The sequence below is a fragment of the Anguilla rostrata genome, chromosome 1 (genome assembly GCF_018555375.3).
Source record: "Anguilla rostrata isolate EN2019 chromosome 1, ASM1855537v3, whole genome shotgun sequence".
In the NCBI taxonomy this organism is placed as follows: Eukaryota; Metazoa; Chordata; class Actinopteri; order Anguilliformes; family Anguillidae; genus Anguilla; species Anguilla rostrata.
This window is the reverse complement of record NC_057933.1, coordinates 151531-170144: the sequence shown is the minus strand read 5'-3', so window position 1 is coordinate 170144 and position 18614 is coordinate 151531. Positions and strand designations below refer to the sequence as shown.

At 51.0% G+C, this 18614-nt stretch overlaps 1 protein-coding gene across 3 annotated transcripts; it reads right to left on the bottom strand.

Moving 5' to 3' along the window:
* Positions 1-227: 227 nt before the first annotated feature.
* On the bottom strand, positions 228-10148 carry sgk2b (serum/glucocorticoid regulated kinase 2b). 3 transcript variants are annotated; one of them, XM_064326672.1, is made up of 12 exons: positions 9936-10148; positions 8862-8937; positions 7477-7537; positions 7252-7298; positions 6783-6840; positions 6591-6674; positions 6171-6299; positions 5859-5971; positions 3672-3891; positions 3166-3321; positions 2388-2477; positions 228-1569 (listed from the first exon to the last, which is right to left on the bottom strand). In XM_064326672.1, the coding sequence occupies exons 1-12, from the start codon at positions 10003-10005 to the stop codon at positions 1405-1407; spliced, it is 1269 nt and encodes a 422-aa protein (XP_064182742.1). In that variant the 5' UTR covers positions 10006-10148; the 3' UTR covers positions 228-1404. The 3 variants fall into 3 exon arrangements, with proteins under 3 accessions (XP_064182742.1, XP_064182829.1, XP_064182661.1); XM_064326759.1 differs by lacking the exon at positions 9936-10148 and adding an exon at positions 9262-9529 and having other exon boundaries at positions 6171-6302; XM_064326591.1 differs by having other exon boundaries at positions 229-1569; positions 6171-6302; positions 9936-10147.
* Between the last annotated feature and the right edge of the window lie 8466 nt (positions 10149-18614).

Below are 18614 nucleotides of genomic sequence, written 5' to 3'. Positions count from 1 at the left end.
TGAGCAGCAGGTTATTCTCCACTACCCTCCCCTTACACAGACAGACACGCACACGCATGCACGCACGCACGCACGCACGCACACACGCGCACATACGCACCCACGCACATGCACGTACGCACGCACGCACGTGCACACGTACACACGCATGCACGCACGCACGCACACGCGCACGCATGCACGCACGCACGCACACACGCACGCACGCGCACATACGCACCCACGCACATGCACGTACGCACGCACGCACATGCACACGTACACACGCATGCACACACACACACACACACACACACGCAAGGACACATGCATGCACGCACGCACACGCACACACACGCACGCATGCACACACGCACAGATGCACACACACACACGAACGCATGCACACACACTCTCACACACGAACGCATGCACAGACGCACACACGCACGCACACACGCATGCACACACATACTCTCACACACGCATGCATGCACGGACACACACACACACACATACACACACACGCCAGCATAGCTTGACTGTGGTGGCAGGAGACTGGGTGTAGCAAAAGGAATAATAACCATCCTGGGCCTTCACCATCCCCACCTCCCTCCACCCAGCATAGAGAATGTCCACTTGCACTGCAAGTCCATTTGGCATTTTAACATGTCTGCCGATGTCCATAGGCAGCAGGACAGCCACCCACACTGGGGTCCTTATCCCATCCACCCCACGCAGGCAGCAGGTTAGCCACCCACACTGGGGTCCTTATCCCATCCACTCCACACAGGCAGCAGGGTAGCCACCCACACTGGGGTCCTTATCCCATCCGCTCCACGCAGTCAGCAGGGCAGCAGCCCACGCTGGGGTCCTTATCCCATCCACTCCACGCAGTCAGCAGGGTAGCCACCCACACTGGGGTCCTTATCCCATCCACTCCACGCAGTCAGCAGGGCAGCAGCCCACGCTGGGGTCCTTATCCCATCCACTCCACGCAGTCAGCAGGGTAGCCACCCACACTGGGGTCCTTATCCCATCCAATCCACAGAGGCAGCAGGGTAGCCACCCGCACTTGGGTCCTTATCCCATCCAATCCACAGAGGCAGCAGGGTAGCCACCCGCACTTGGGTCCTTATCCCATCCAATCCACAGAGGCAGCAGCGTAGCCACCCGCGCTGGGGTCCTTACCTGATCCACAGAAGGCAGTGGAGTCAGGGCTGGGGCAAGGGGGCGGGCTTAGAGGAAGGTGTGGTCAGCAGTACAAGAGTGGAGTTACAGGAACGCATTGTTGGCAGGGTTACGGGAAGGTGTGGTTGGCATGGTCACATTAAGGCATGGTCAGCGTGGTTACATGAAGGCGTGGTTGACATGGTTACAGAAATATGTGCTTGGCGTGGTTACGGGAAGGTGTGGTCGGCACGGTTATGGGAAGGCGTGGTCTGCGTGAGGTGTGTAGGAGAAGCCAGGGAAGGCACTGGCTGCTTCACGCAGGCTGCTGGTCACCAGGCAGTCACTGTTGCCAAGGGAACCTGGCACTGGGAGGTGCGTGAACTCGGGGTCAAAGTGCCGCAGGTCTGTGGGGCCGCTCTGCAGTGGAGGGAGAGAAAAGGAGAGCACCGTATGAACAAACTCAGCTGTTATTCATCTCCATATGAAACAGGCCAACACCACGGCCATCTGTCAGGAACATCTACCGTCTTTACTCTACAGAGAGCCAGGAACGTAAACTTATTTACAGACTGCAGGACTGTTCTGGTCTTGCAACATACATAAAACTGACACACATGCAGACTACAAATTTGTTGACAAATGTTGAACTTATTATAATTAATAAATAGTTACACTTGGCAGGTAAACTGGCATGTATATCATATTTTGATACATACTTTAAATGTATGGTTTTGCTGTTACATTGTGCAGTTTGTCCTGCGCTTCCTCTGGGGCACTTTTACATGTTCAGCACATTTTGATTTACAAATAGCTACATGCACACACATGCATCACTCGCACACACATGCACACACACACATCACATGCATCACACGCACACACATGCATCACATGCACACACATGCAGCACACGCACACACATGCAGCACACGCACACACATGCACACACATGTACCCACACGCACACACACGCATCACATGCACACACACACACACACACACATGCACACATGCACACATGCATCACATGCACACACATGTACATACATGCAGCACACGCACACACACACACGCATCACATGCACATACATGTACATACATGCAGCACACGCACGCACACGCACACACATGCACACACACACATCACATGCACACACATACAGCACACGCACGCACACGCACGCAAACACACGCACGCACAAACTTTGTCACGCGACTTTCTGGGAGCCACTCACCACAGAGGGAATGAAGGGGGGTGTAGTCTTTTTGGCCATCAGATCATCCCAGTTGATGGGAGAAAAGAAGGGGTGACTCTTGAGCTCCATCTGCAGGTAACAAGGGGGTATTACATAACTTATACAATTATGCAATTAAAATTTACATGAAACTTAAGACAAACCAAAGAAAATAAGGTCTACTGTGTGTCTACTGAGAGCAAGCAGAAAATATCTTTCCACTGAGCCAAGAGTGTCTGTATGCGTATTTAAATATTCATCAGTGTGTATATTTAGTAGTTAATAGCTGTGTGTAAAAGTGCATTTATAAAGGTGTGTACAAGCGTGTATAAACAGCTGTGCGTATAAACAGCTGTGTGTATAAACAGCTATGTGTATAAGTGTGTATAAACAGCTATGTGTATAAACAGCTGTGTGTATAAACAGCTGCGTGTATAAACAGTGTGTGTAAACGGCTGTGTGTATAAACAGTGTGTAAACGGCTGTGTGTGTAAGTGTGTATAAACGGCTGTGTGTGTAAGTGTGTATAAACGGCTGTGTGTGTAAGTGTGTATAAACAGCCGTGTGTGTAAGTGTGTATAAACGGCTGTGTGTGTACGTGTGTATAAACAGCCGTGTGTGTACGTGTGTATAAACGGCTGTGTGTGTACGTGTGTATAAACAGCCGTGTGTGTACGTGTGTATAAACGGCTGTGTGTGTACGTGTGTATAAACGGCTGTGTGTGTACGTGTGTATAAACAGCCGTGTGTGTACGTGTGTATAAACAGCCGTTCTTACGAAGTCGTTTCGTGCCCCGGCCCTCAGGGTGCGGTCCTTCTGCAGCAGGCCCTCCAGCAGGGCCCTGCCCGCGTTGGAGACGTTGGGCTTCAGCTCCACGGGCTTGTGCAGGATGCTGTTGTACATCTCCGCCGTGTTCCGGCTGTAGAACGGGGGCTGAGGAGAAACAGCCAATCAGCTGCAAGCCCAGGAGTCAACATATGCCTGCCCAGCCAGTTAGGAAACGGCTTTCATTTTCTCAAGGACAGCAGACTGGATGGTGACCGTTCATGCTGATGGGAAATGGGCATTAACAGATGTCCCAGAACACATGGGCCTTCACCTATGCTCATATGGAGGCGCTGGCCAAAATGCTATGAATATGCTGGTACATTGAATGTAAGAAAATGAATATGATGGATGGCACTGTTAGTGTAGCAGGCATTGTGATAGACAGCTCTGCCTGTTAGTATATCAGGCAATGCGATAGACAGCTCTGTTCATGTAGCAGGCCCCTGAAGACTCACCAGGCCGTACAGCATCTCGTACAGGACGGACCCCAGACACCACCAGTCCACAGTGCGGTCGTACGCCTGCTTCTGCAGCACCTCGGGCGCCAGGTACTCCGGGGTCCCACAGAAGGTGCTGGTGGTCCCGTTCGGGGCCAGACCTTCCTTGCACAGGCCGAAGTCGGTCAGGACGATGTGACCCTGCGAGTCCAGCAGGATGTTCTCTGGCTTCAGGTCTCTGTGGGGGACAGGCGTTATCCCCACTGTATTCCAAACAGCCTGGCTATACTCCCCTCCCCCACATCTCAAGCCCCTCCCCCACATCTCAAGCCCCTCCCCCTAACCTCAGTCTCATTCCCCCAAGCCTCAGTCCCCTCCCCCACATCTCAAGCCCCTCCCCCTAACCTCAGTCTCATTCCCCCAAACCTCAGTCCCCTCCCCCAAAACTCAAAAGGAGGTGCAGTGTGTACCTGTAGATGGTGTGCAGTGAGTGCAGGTGTAGTACCTGTAGATTGTGTGCAGTGAGTGCAGGTGTAGTACCTGTAGATGGTGTGCAGTGAGTGCAGGTGTAGTACCTGTAGATGATGTGCAGTGAGTGCAGGTGTAGTACCTGTAGATTGTGTGCAGTGAGTGCAGGTGTAGTACCTGTAGATGATGTGCAGTGAGTGCAGGTGTAGTACCTGTAGATGATGTGCAGTGAGTGCAGGTGTAGTACCTGTAGATGATGTGCAGTGAGTGCAGGTGTAGTACCTGTAGATGGTGTGCAGTGAGTGCAGGCGTAGTACCTGTAGATGATGTGCAGTGAGTGCAGGTGTAGTACCTGTAGATGGTGTGCAGTGAGTGCAGGTGTAGTACCTGTAGATGGTGTGCAGTGAGTGCAGGTGAAGTACCTGTAGATGGTGTGCAGTGAGTACAGGTGCAGTACCTGTAGATGATGTGCAGTGAGTGCAGGTGTAGTACCTGTAGATGATGTGCAGTGAGTGCAGGCGTAGTACCTGTAGATGATGTGCAGTGAGTGCAGGCGTAGTACCTGTAGATGATGTGCAGTGAGTGCAGGCGTAGTACCTGTAGATGGTGTGCAGTGAGTGCAGGTGTAGTACCTGTAGATGGTGTGCAGTGAGTGCAGGTGTAGTACCTGTAGATGGTGTGCAGTGAGTGCAGGTGTAGTACCTGTAGATGATGTGCAGTGAGTGCAGGCGTAGTACCTGTAGATGTGTAGTGAGTGCAGGCGTAGTACCTGTAGATGATGTGCAGTGAGTACAGGCGTAGTACCTGTAGATGATGTGCAGTGAGTGCAGGTGTAGTACCTGTAGATGGTGTGCAGTGAGTGCAGGTGTAGTACCTGTAGATGATGTGCAGTGAGTGCAGGCGTAGTACCTGTAGATGTGCAGTGAGTGCAGGCGTAGTACCTGTAGATGATGTGCAGTGAGTACAGGTGCAGTACCTGTAGATGATGTGCAGTGAGTGCAGGTGTAGTACCTGTAGATGATGTGCAGTGAGTGCAGGCGTAGTACCTGTAGATGATGTGCAGTGAGTGCAGGCGTAGTACCTGTAGATGATGTGCAGTGAGTGCAGGTGTAGTACCTGTAGATGGTGTGCAGTGAGTGCAGGTGTAGTACCTGTAGATGGTGTGCAGTGAGTGCAGGTGTAGTACCTGTAGATGGTGTGCAGTGAGTGCAGGTGTAGTACCTGTAGATGATGTGCAGTGAGTGCAGGCGTAGTACCTGTAGATGTGTAGTGAGTGCAGGCGTAGTACCTGTAGATGATGTGCAGTGAGTACAGGCGTAGTACCTGTAGATGATGTGCAGTGAGTGCAGGTGTAGTACCTGTAGATGGTGTGCAGTGAGTGCAGGTGTAGTACCTGTAGATGATGTGCAGTGAGTGCAGGCGTAGTACCTGTAGATGTGCAGTGAGTGCAGGCGTAGTACCTGTAGATGATGTGCAGTGAGTACAGGCGTAGTACCTGTAGATGATGTGCAGTGAGTGCAGGCGTAGTACCTGTAGATGATGTGCAGTGAGTGCAGGCGTAGTACCTGTAGATGATGTGCAGTGAGTGCAGGCGTAGTACCTGTAGATGTGCAGTGAGTGCAGGCGTAGTACCTGTAGATGATGTGCAGTGAGTGCAGGCGTAGTACCTGTAGATGATGTGCAGTGAGTGCAGGCGTAGTACCTGTAGATGATGTGCAGTGAGTGCAGGCGTAGTACCTGTAGATGATGTGCAGTGAGTGCAGGTAGCCCAGGGCGCTGGCCATCTCGGCGGCGTAGAACCGCGCTCGCGGCTCCAGGAACACTCTCTCGCGCTGCAGGTGGTAGAAGAGCTACAGGGGGAGGAGTATGTTACCATGGGAACTTCCATAAACATATGTTTTTGTGTGTGCATTTGTGAACCTGAGTGTGTGCGTTAGCTTCTGCATGCAGTGTGTGTGTATGCATGTGTGAGTGTGTGTGAGAGTGTGTGTGGGTGTGTGAGTGTGTGAGTGTGTATGTGTGTGTGTGTGTGTGTGTGCGTGCGCTCACCTCGCCTCCATTGACGTAGTCCAGTACGAAGTAGAGCTTGTCTGTGGTCTGGAAGGAGAAGTGCAGGCCCACCAGGAAGGGGTGGTGCAGGTTCTGCAGCAGCACACTGCGCTCCGACATGATGTGCTTCTGCTGCGGGGGTGAGGGGGGTTTAGGGTGGAGTAAAAGGTCACCAAGGCCTTAGGTCAGAGTGGAGGTCAGTTTCAAAGGGAATGAGGTGGACTGTTGAAGTGGGGTTGTGTCCTGTAGGGGTGGAGTTTAGGGTGGGGTCGTGTTCTGTGAGGGCGGAGTGTAAGGTGGGGTTGTGTCCTGTAGGGGTGGAGTTCAGAGTGGGGTTGTGCTCTGTGGGGGAGGGGGTTAAGGTGGGGTCATGTTCTGTGGTGGTGCAGTTTAGGGAGGGGCCCAATTAAAGAGCTGTACCTCTTTCTTCTTCAGGATGATTTTCTTCTGTAGTACTTTGACAGCGTAATACTGCTCACTTTCTTTGTGTCGAGCCAGCAGGACCTGGTACAGACAAGGAGAGAGGGGAAGTTTCCACGGTTACCTAACTACATTATTTGCTGCATGTTCACCTCCTCGGTTAGCACACCAGAGAGAAATCTCCTCCCTCACCTTCCCAAAACTTCCTTTCCCAATGACTTTCAGATAGTCAAAATCTGAGGGCTTGACCCTGGAGAACAAAAGAACAGGCAGGTGAGTAGGTGTTTCTGAGCAAACTGTGTAATCCAGCACCATACTCTGAGAATGTGTGTAATCCTGCTCTATCTGTGTATAATCCCGCTCTATCTGTGTGTAATCCCGCTCTATCTGTGTGTAATCCTGCTCTATCTGTGTGTAATCTTGCTCTATCCGTATGTAAACCTGCTCTATCTGTGTGTAATCCTGCTCTATCTGTGTGTAATCCCGCTCTATCTGTGTGTAATCCCGCTCTATCTGTGTGTAATCTTGCTCTATCTGTGTGTAATCCTGCTCTATCTGTGTGTAATCCTGCAATATCTGTGTGTCATCCTGCTCTCTTGTGTAATCCCACTCTATTTGTATGTAATCCCGCTATCTGTATGTAATCCAGCATCATACTCACCTCTGAGTCTCCTCTGCCATAGAGTTCCTGGGTGACACTAGACACCGCTACAAGAGAAAGGAGAGGGTTGATTCATTTACCATGAGAGCACACCCCAAAACACATACATACACTTATACACATGCACACACACAAACACACACACACAGACAGACACACACATATGCACACGCATGAGCACACATACATATACACATGCACACACGCACACACACAGACACTTACAGGTTCCTCTGTCTCCTTCTTCTGACTCTCATCGATCTTCAGGAAAACTCGGACGTCTGAGCTGGGGACAGAATTAGGACAGAATATATTTGGCAGAATGTATTTGCCTGCATTTGGGCCTGCATTTGGGCCTGTAGCACAGTTCTGCCTCCAGTGGAACAGAAGGGGGAGTAAAATCTGATTGTACAGTTTTTGTTTCCACCTGGACCAGTAAGCCAAACTAGTTAATTAGCTGATTAAAGCATAAATAGCAGGAAGTGACATGAAAAGCTGATGGCTCTCCAAGAACGGACTTCCTTTCCACACACTCACAAGACTGCACAACAGAAATGATGAGGCCTGTAATACTCTATTTACCCACTAGATGGGGTAAGTCTGTCGCAGTGAACCATTATCAGTACCAGGCCACAGAGAACGAATGAAACATCCACTCCCTGGTACCCTCAAATACTGAGGACTAGCAATCTCACGGGGTTGATCTTTCACCACGGTAAAAAAAACAAAAAAAAACAAGAGCTATACCCTGACATTAATGAGTGACTCAAACAAGGTGAATCTACTGAACCAAACTTTCACACCCGACCTTCCCTCTACCTGGGAGTCTGGTGTGAATACAGTCCCCTACTACAAAATTAGTGTCACTAATTTGTTCAGTTAATTACCTGGGGGAAAAAAAACCAGGGCCTTATTTTGGATTTGAAGGCCAAGATTTGAGTATCCATGCTCTGTACCGTTCAAATGAATGTCCATATGGGACATTATTAGTGTGTCACAGTGTAAGGCAAGGGAGACAAGCAGAGGGCAGGGTGTCGGCAGATGGGGGTTCATGTTTGGGGGTGGTGTCTGTATCACAAATGTTTCCATCATAACCTGAGCTGAACTGTGGGACAATCCAGCAGGATTTAACCAGGCCTTGTACTCTAACACGTGCTATCGCACAGGAGCCGTTTGACATGAGCAGAGCTATGACTGCATCAGGCGGTGAAGGCTTAGTGTGTTCTGTGCAGGAAGGAGGGCATCTTTCATGACTAAACCAGGGTGCTGTGAGGAGACTGGGCAGTGTGTAGACCTCATAAAAAAACACATTTAAATCAAGCAATGTAAAAATATTAAAGAAACACATGAATAATCATTTGGATATGTGAGCTTGTCTTGTATATTACTAAAGAAAGAATTTAATCTCCACCAGCCCTGCACATCGTTTCATTATTTCCACCCAGGGGCCTGACTTAGAAACAGACTTGGTTCTAATAACGGAGGGTGCAGTCCTGCCCTCCTGGTTCTGAGATCGTTTCTAATCAGCGGCCAGCACCCCCGAGAAAAGCTCCGCTCCCTTTCAAATTTTCGCGCAGTCGCAGAACAATAATTCCACAACAGGTACTTACTGTTGACAGATGTGCGGGTTGGACCCCAACTTCTGAATGATGTCGTTTAAGCCCATTTTTCTGTCCTTAATGAAGGCTGTAACACAAACGTAGTGGTTCGAGTCATTCTGCCTGGCTAGCCGCCGGCGTTATCTTTTATATGACGCACATAACCTACTTGAGGACTCAGTTTAAAATGATGTTGATAATTGCAATATGCCGTTAACACATCTGCCATTGTAAACACGTTATTTTAAATACATCTGAATGTTGACGCTGCTGCACTCACACCCAGACATGTATTACAAATAGATTCCGGACACATGGCTGCACAAAACAAACATTAGAATACAACGTTGTACACATGCTCAATAAATACAGTGCGATGAGAACGATTCAGTCATTACATGGGCATACGCACGGAAATGAAATCATCCGAGCGTGGGTTGACTTTTTTATATTGTAGCCTAACGCTGCATTATTGCAAGACATTCTTCACAATCTAAAAATCTCCGGTAAGCATCCTTATGGCGAGTGCCTGGTCCGTTACGCAACAAAACACAGGCGTTCAATTGGTTGATTTCAAAATAGGAAAACAAATATCCCCCAAACTCCAAATCTCCAAACTTCATCCATGCAAGCAGGAACAAAATTAGCAGCGGATTAATAACACATATGGCACAAAAACACATCTCCGAGTTCAGAATAACATAGTGGTTTATTAAACTGAGGAATATTTTAAATTCGATTGTTGCTCGTGATCAAAATATAAAGCTTCCAAATTTGCAAACAAACGCTCCAGTGCATACGTGATTGATTGTGCATTTACCAGATCTGGGCTAATATGTTTAATCTTGTGTTAGCGATGTTACAGCCGATGCCATGTTTTGTAAACTCATTGTAATACCGAGACGTCCACGAGCTACCCAACGCTGCACTACTGCACCGCACTGAAAGCAAACTAGAATCCTAACAAAAGTCAAATCTTAGATTAACATGATACACATCTTCAACACTTCATTGATAAAACTGTATTATAAACTGAAGGAAGGCCACTAGGCTACAATAAAAGGGGGACGTAATAACCAATCCTACCGGTAAAAAATGACACAATCCCTCTCATTTTGGAATATGTTAAGTCGCACCCGGCTCCGGTCACAGCCATCAGTCAGATAATACATCCGGAGCGTCATAAAAAAGGCTACAATAATTAAAAGCAAGAGATGGTTAATGTCTCGCATCAAACAGCCCGGTATGTACCCACTAGTCCCTGTGTTCCGCTGCGCGGCTACAAGTCATTATATATGGGGCACGTGGTTCCACAGAAACTCAGCCTGACATCACTAGAGAAACCAAGCAAACCGGTTATGTGAGTATCTGTCGTGACGTCACGGGACTCCGCGGCGATCCGGAGGCTTGGGGATGAACTGCAAGCGCTCGGCTCAAATGACCGGATGAGAGTTTCCCCCTCTTCTTTGTATCAGCGGAAACATTCCGCTTCTGCTGTAATCTTTAAAACAAGAAAATGACCCGCTGCGGTCAGCTGCTACCATTTCATCATCTAGAATCAAGTACAGACTAATTCCTTCTTTTTTCCGGCTACTCTACGCATACAGGTGACTCATTGCTACCTCCACCCAACGAAAAGATAAGAATAAGATTAGAAACTTGTTTAATTGCATTCCTTATGGGTCGCTATTGGACAAGATTGGTGCCATTACCTTTCCCATATGCACACCATAACAGTTCTGTGAATATGTTAGATTATTTCCGAATGAGTATTCCAACCCAGGAACTCCTACTATGACAGCATCAGTTCAGCTCTTCATACGAGTGCAATTATTAACATATGACCTCTCTGGCCCTTTAATGCTGTTATATGCACTGGATATGTTATGGGTTTATCGAATCCTTGAAGTATTTTACTATTTACGCAAATTCACTGGGCATTGGCACCAGGTTGTTGCAGTAAACAAGAATTCTCTTGCATCTGGGTACCGGATCAAATAAAGGCTTAAAGCAATCGGTCAGTATTGTGCAGATGCGGTGGGGCTTAGAGACTGTTCTTGGAATTCATAGTTATGCTGTGGTCACAGAGATAAATAATCTGGCTGTAATGCACCCTAACAGAGCTCCATTAAGCCTGATCATCTGTACTCACAGATGTGATCAACTAACTGCGTAAATGATGTAATTGTGTTGTAACAGAATGCAGAAAATACCAAGATCCCGCAGGCCTGGACACAGAGACGGGAGCTTTGCTCTGCTTCTGACTGTCATGCCCAGGCCTGAATATGACATGATGTCAAATTCAGTGCGTTTCAGGTGCATAAAGTAAATATGTATCTGTGATGGCGTTTCAGTGTGTATAAAGTAAATATGTATCTGTGATGGCGTTTCAGTGTGTATAAAGGTAGTGTGGGTTAGTGTGTATAAGTAATATGTATCTGTGAGGGCGTTTCAGTGTGTTGAATGTAATTGTTCTGTGATGAGTTTAGTGTGTGTGAGTGTGTGTGTGTATGTGTGAGAGTGTGTGTATGTGTGTGCGTGTGAGTGTTTGATGGAGTGTTTGTGTGACCCATGCTTGTCTGAAACTCTTGATGGCAGTTTTTGTGTGACAGTTTGTATGGACACCTTCACACCCACCACAGGCAGGTACAGCATGGACACACCACACACACACACACAGTCAGCCACACACCAACATGCACACACACACACACACACACACACACTCACCCACACACCACACACACACACACACACACACACCAACATACACACACACACACACACACACACACCACACCAAATAAAGTTACCTACGTACACACACACACAATTCTGGCTTCAGTCATTGATGCCAGAAGAAAAGAGTGTTAGAGCCTCTTTGGTGTTGGGGGATTAATTGTGAAACTATTTGTATGAAGGAGAAGATAACAGAAGAGTTGTTAGTTAGCTCCATCTTGGTGTTGGATAAGTCAGCACACTATATGTACATAAGTACACTGCAACATGAGCTGAGACGACCCACTAATGCCTGCACTGCACCGCACCACACTACATACATACACTACCCACTACACGCACTACCATACACTGCACGCACACACTACACTACACTACACTACACTGCACCGCACCGCGTTACACTGCACTGCACCGCACTACACTGCACTGCACTACACTACACTACACTGCACTTCACTACACTGCACTACACTACAATGCACTATACTGCACTGCACTGCGCTACACGGCACTGCACTGCACTGCACTGCACTACACTACAAACACACTGCACTGCACGACACTACACTGCACTACACTGCACTGCACTGCACCGCACCGCACTACACTACACTACACTGCACCGCACCGCGTTACACTGCACTGCACCGCACTACACTGCACTGCACTACACTACACTACACTGCACTTCACTACACTGCACTACACTACAATGCACTATACTGCACTGCACTGCGCTACACGGCACTGCACTGCACTGCACTGCACTACACTACAAACACACTGCACTGCACGACACTACACTGCACTGCACTATACTGCACTGCACTGAACTACACTACAATGCACCGCACTGCGCTACACTACACGGCACTGCACTACACTACAATGCACTGCACTACGCTGTACTACACTACACTGCAAATACAGCAAATCATCAGCTATACCATATGGGTGAATAGAAAAAGTCACCCATTGCAGTTGAGTCTATTGAACTGTATGCTGTAGCTTATGATTCACGGTATTGGTAGTGCAGTGTGTTAGTTTACTGGTGCTGAAGACTGGTGCAGTCGAGCACATTCTTTCCCATTGCCTTGCAGAGCTGACCGATGATGGGTCTGAGCAGTAAGAACCGGATCGGGCCTGAAATGTGCAGATGAAAGGCTGTTTTGCCAGGTGCAAGGCCAGCACATCTGTGTCCACCACGCAAGCACTAATAATAGTCTGCTTTTCCACAATACTGCAGGAAGAGTTTTACATTGCACACTGCGAGGGAAACATAAAGGAAAAAAGAGACACCTGTTTTTTTTCTGTCCTAATCAAACTGAATATAGAGCCAGAGATTCACCCTCCTGCATGCCCAGTCAGCACTGATCAGACGCTGGTCTGATTTTTATAGTCTGCTGGTAAATGTAGTGAAATGTGAATTTTTCTGAGTTTATCTGAGATGGCGTAGTTACAGATTAGGTACACTATATGGCCAAAAGTCTGTGGACACCTAACATCCAACATCTCATATTATTGGCATTAATATGCCATTGGTCCACCATTTGCTACTATAAAAACCTCCACTCTTCTGGGAAGGCTTTATACTAGATGTTGGAGCATTGCTGCAGGGATTTGTTTCCATTCAGCCAGAAGAGCATTAGTGAGGTCGCGCACTGATTGGGCGAATAGGCTTGGCTTGCAGCTGGCTTTCCGGTTGATCCCAAAGGTGTTGGATGTGATTGATGTCAGGGCTCTATGCAGGCCACTCAAGTTCATCCACATTGTTCTCAACAAAACCATTTCTATATGAACCTCACTGTGTGCCCGGGGGCACTGTCATGCTGAAACAGGAAAGGGCCTTCCCCAAACTGTTGGGGAAGGACAGAATGGTCCAGAATGTGATTGTATGGAATAGCATTAAGATTTGCCTTCACTTAAACTACGGGGCCTAGCCAAAACCATGAAGTGTATGATGAGCTATTTCAAGAGTACTACAGGAAATTCAGATTTCTGAATTTCCAAGATAACATAATTACATATAAATTTCATATTTAAGCAAAAAAAAGAAAATGATCAAAGGTGACTGAAGCAATAAGCAAGGTTCCGGGGTGAAGAGCAGTGGTGATGTGAAATAACCGTTTTGTATCTAATATCAAAAAGCAACTCATTTTTAGATCAGCTTAACAAATGCAATTTTACTGAGTTCCTGTACTGACCTTCAGGCCTGTTCTCTCCCTCTTGGGAGCTGAGCTGCTGCATTCACCAGATGCTGAAATAGCCCTGTGAAATGTGCTGATACTGAATGCTGCTGTTATGTCTTTGGTCAAATTGCCACCAGCCCAGTAACCTCACTGTAGCGCCACGGTCTCTCCTGTCATTCGCCTGGTTGAAGCCCTTGCTGGAATCATTACCACTTTTCTGTAAGGAATTCTTTTTTTCATTCCTTTTAATCCCTCTGATTCATTGACATCAGTTTGTTTGACTGTAGCTCCTGATCTTACGTAAACGTGGATCCAGTTTCTGAAGATTCAGGGCATCTGAAACAAGCCCCTTTCAGTCCCCCAGCACGAGGAGTTTTGTGCAAGAGAGAGACGGTCATCTGGCCCATACAATCTGCCCGCTCTTTACAGGATGAAAAGCTGTCCTCTTTTTCTTTCTTTCTTTCTTCTCTTTTCTCTGTCGTCTTCTTTTGTTGCTTAATGGATTTTTTCTTTTGTTCCCTCGTCCTGCGGCCCTCACTCCCGCTCCAGGGGCGGGAGCAGCTGCTGTCCCGCCTCAGAGGGACCTCGTTGCATAAGTCCTGGCGCTCGAAATGTGGGCTGGCGCAGCAGCATGGCAGAAAGACGCCAGTGGGGGGCGCTGGCCGGTGAAGCACGGCATGTTTACGGCTGTGTTCTCCTCTTTCTCATACTCTGCGCTCAGTCTGTCCCCACAGGCCTCACAGACCCCCCCCGGAGCAATTCCAGCCCCCTCCCCACTTCTGCCCTACCGCCCCCAGCCACCTCCCCTCTTCTGCCCTACCGCCCCCAGCCCCTCCCTCTTCTGCCCTACCGCCCCCAGCCCCCTCCCCTCTTCTGCCCTACCGCCCCCAGCCCCTCCCCTCTTCTGCCCTACGCCCCCAGCCCCCTCCCCTCTTCTGCCCTACGCCCCAGCCCCTCCCCTCTTCTGCCCTACCGCCCCCAGCCACCTCCCCTCTTCTGCCCTACCGCCCCCAGCCCCCTCCCCTCTTCTGCCCTACCGCCCCCAGCCCCCTCCCCTCTTCTGCCCTACCGCCCCCAGCCCCCTCCCCTCTTCTGCCCTACCGCCCCCAGCCCCTCCCCTCTTCTGCCCTACCGCCCCCAGCCCCCTCCCTCTTCTGCCCTACGCCCCAGCTCCCTCCCCTCTTCTGCCCTACCGCCCCCAGCCCCCTCCCCACTTCTGCCCTACCGCCCCAGCCCCCTCCCCTCTTCTGCCCTACCGCCCCAGCCCCCTCCCTCTTCTGCCCTACTGCCCCCAGCCCTCCCTCTTCTCCTCTACCGCCCCAGCCCCTCCCTCTTCTGCCTACTCCCCAGCCCTCCTCTTCTGCCCTCGCCCCCCAACCCCCTCCCTCTTCTGCCCTACCGCCCCAGCCACCTCCCTCTTCTGCCCTACTGCCCCCAGCCCCTCCCCTCTTCTGCCCTACCGCCCCCAGCTCCTCCCCTCTTCTGCCCTACCGCCCCCAGCCCCCTCCCCACTTCTGCCCTACCGCCCCCAGCCCCTCCCCTCTTCTGCCCTACCGCCCCCAGCCCCTCCCTCTTCTGCCCTACCGCCCCCAGCCACCTTCTTCACCATTGGCCCCCCAGTTGGATCATTGTAAAAACATCATTGTTTTGTGACATTTGACTTTATTTACTTGTATTTAATGATATAGCACCTTCCATACATGCCACAAACTCAAAGTGCTTTACAGAAATAAAACATTATAAATGTAAATATTATTTTTCTCCGGAGGTCACAGGGCTGCTCACTGAGCTACTGTGCACATCCGCATAGGGTAGCGAACAGTGAGGGGATGCCCCAGTGTTCATTATAGCACCCCAGCAAGCAGAATACCAGCGTTAGCGGCTAGACTCAATATGAGGCTCAGTGTAGCACCCCAGCAAGCAGAACACTACCATTAGTGGCTAGGCTCAGTATGAGGCTAACAGAGTGCAAAATGGCTAGGACTTAGGCTGAGGATGCATATCAAAATCAGCACACACATATACAATAACTCAATGCAAATATTCAAGCTATACTCATGTAATCAGACTCCTGAAAAGACACCTAAGTTGGAGGAGTGCTACTGAGATCATTTGGACGAACACAGACTGAGCTCTGATTGGATAAACCGATCCTACCTTTGAGAAGAGTCCAGGTGGATAATGGCAGTTCCCAGAATGCAATGGTTCAGTGAGCAGATGCTTTCATGGGCAGAAGAAGGTGATTCACATAGATCACCCGACCTCGTGTGTTGGGCAGTTAAAAATAGCCCAGATTTTCCAAAATAGCTCCCTGCTCAACTCAAACAAGCTCGCCTGTGGCCTCTCCATCGCAGACACAGTCAGAGGCTTGATCAACACATTCCTGCATCCTCCACGGCCAGTCCGTGAGAAACAGGCTGATTACTCCCAGCTGCGAGATGGAGAGTTGACCCCGGCACCGCCTGCCCCCGGGGAAGTAGAAGCCTCTAACTGCCCTCTCCGTCACACAGCACAGCTGGGGAAACAAAAGCTAAATTTCACTGCAGGGGTAAAAAACATCACATTTCCTGTTTTTCGCCAGAGAAATGCCTTCTGCCTGCACACTAATGCTCTCGACACACTGCTCATGCTCAACAGAAAGCCATTACAAACACAGCGAAAAGGTGTGGCAGCAGGGCCTGGCAGTGAGGGTGTGGCGGTAGGGCGTGGCAGCAGGGACTGGCAGTGAGGGTGTGGCAGCAGGATGTGGCAGTGGGGGTGTGGCAGCAGGGCATGGCAGTGAGGGCATAACAGCAGGGCCTGGCAGTGAGGGTGTGGCAGCAGGGCCTGGCAGTGAGGGTGTGGCAGCAGGGCCTGGCAGTGAGGGTGTGCCGGCAGGGCGTGGCAGCAGGGACTGGCAGTGAGGGTGTGGCAGCAGGGCAGGGCGGGGCAGTGAGGGTGTGGCAGCAGGGCATGGCAGTGAGGGTGTGGCAGCAGGACGTGGCAGCAGGGTGTGGCAGTGAGCGTGTGGCAGCAGGGCAGGGCATGGCAGCAGGGTGTGGCACCAGGGCGTGGCAGTGAGGGTGTGGCAGCAGGGCATGGCATGGCAGCAGGGCGTGGCAACAGGGCGTGGCAGTGAGGGTGTGGCAGCAGAACAGGGCGTGGCAGTGAGGACGTGGCAGCAGGCGTGGCGTGAGCGTGTGCAGCAGAGCAGGCATAGCAGTGAGGACGTGGCAGCAGGGCGTGGCAGTGAGGGTGTGGCAGCAGGGCAGGGCATGGCAGTGAGGGTGTGGCAGCAGGGCAGGGCATGGCAGCAGGGCGTGGCAACAGGGCGTGGCAGTGAGGGTGTGGCAGCAGGGCCTGGCAGTGAGGGTGTGGCAGCAGGGCCTGGCAGTGAGGGTGTGGCAGCAGGGCCTGGCAGTGAGGTGTGCCGGCAGGGCGTGGCAGCAGGGACTGGGCAGTGAGGTGTGTGGCAGCAGGGCAGGCGGGGCAGTGAGGGTGTGGCAGCAGGGCATGGCAGTGAGGGTGTGGCAGCAGGACGTGGCAGCAGGGTGTGGCAGTGAGCGTGTGGCAGCAGGGCAGGGCATGGCAGCAGGGTGTGGCACCAGGGCGTGGCAGTGAGGGTGTGGCAGCAGGGCATGGCATGGCAGCAGGGCGTGGCAACAGGGCGTGGCAGTGAGGGTGTGGCAGCAGAACAGGGCGTGGCAGTGAGGACGTGGCAGCAGGGCGTGGCAGTGAGCGTGTGGCAGCAGAGCAGGGCATAGCAGTGAGGACGTGGCAGCAGGGCGTGGCAGTGAGGGTGTGGCAGCAGGGCAGGGCATGGCAGTGAGGACGTGGCAGCAGGGCGTGGCATGGCAGCAGGGCGTGGCAACAGGGCGTGGCAGTGAGGGTGTGGCAGCAGGGCAGGGCGGGTCAGTGAGGACGTGGCAGCATGGTGTGGCAGTGAGGGCATGGCAGCAGGGTGTGACAGCAGGGTGTGTAGTGAGGGTGTGGCAGCAGGGCAGGGCAGCAGGGTGTGGCAGCAGGGCAGGGCATGGCAGTGAGGGCGTGAGAGCAGGGTGTGACAGCAGGGCAGGGCGTGGCAGTGAGGGCGTAATGATTCCCTGCTGGGGCAGCAGGGTGTGACAGCAGGGCATGGCAGTGAGGGTGTGGTAGCAGGGTGTGGTAGTGAGGGTGTGACAGCAGGGCGTGGCAGGGAGGGTGTGACAGCCGGGTGTGGCAGCAGGGTGTGGTAGTGAGGGTGTGACAGCAGGGTGTGGCAGCAGGGCAGGGTGTGGCAGTGAAGGCATGAGAGCTGGGTGTGACAGCAGGGCGTGGCATTGAGGACGTGGCAGCAGGATGTAATCATTCCCTGCTGGGGCAGCAGAGTGTGTGTAGAACAGGAATGATGGGGATGTGAGGTTGTGCTTTGGATTGTACAGCTACCTGCGTCAGACTGCTCTGCAGACACAGTCATCAGATTGCTGGACTGTGTCTGTGGTACAATGAGCCAGGGGATTAACTCTGGTGATTTATGATTGAGTGATCAGTGTGCACACACACACACACACACACCACATAAACATACACGCACATGCATGTACACACAGGCACACACACACTCACACATACGTACACAAACACACACACGTGCACACACACGCGCGCGCACACACTCACTCACTCACACACACACACACACACACACACACACCACAGAAACATACACGCACACACAGGCGCACACACACACACACACACACACACCACATAAACATACACGTACACACAGGCACACACACACCACATAAACATACACGCACACACAGGCACACACACACACACACACCACATAAACATACACGCACATGCATGT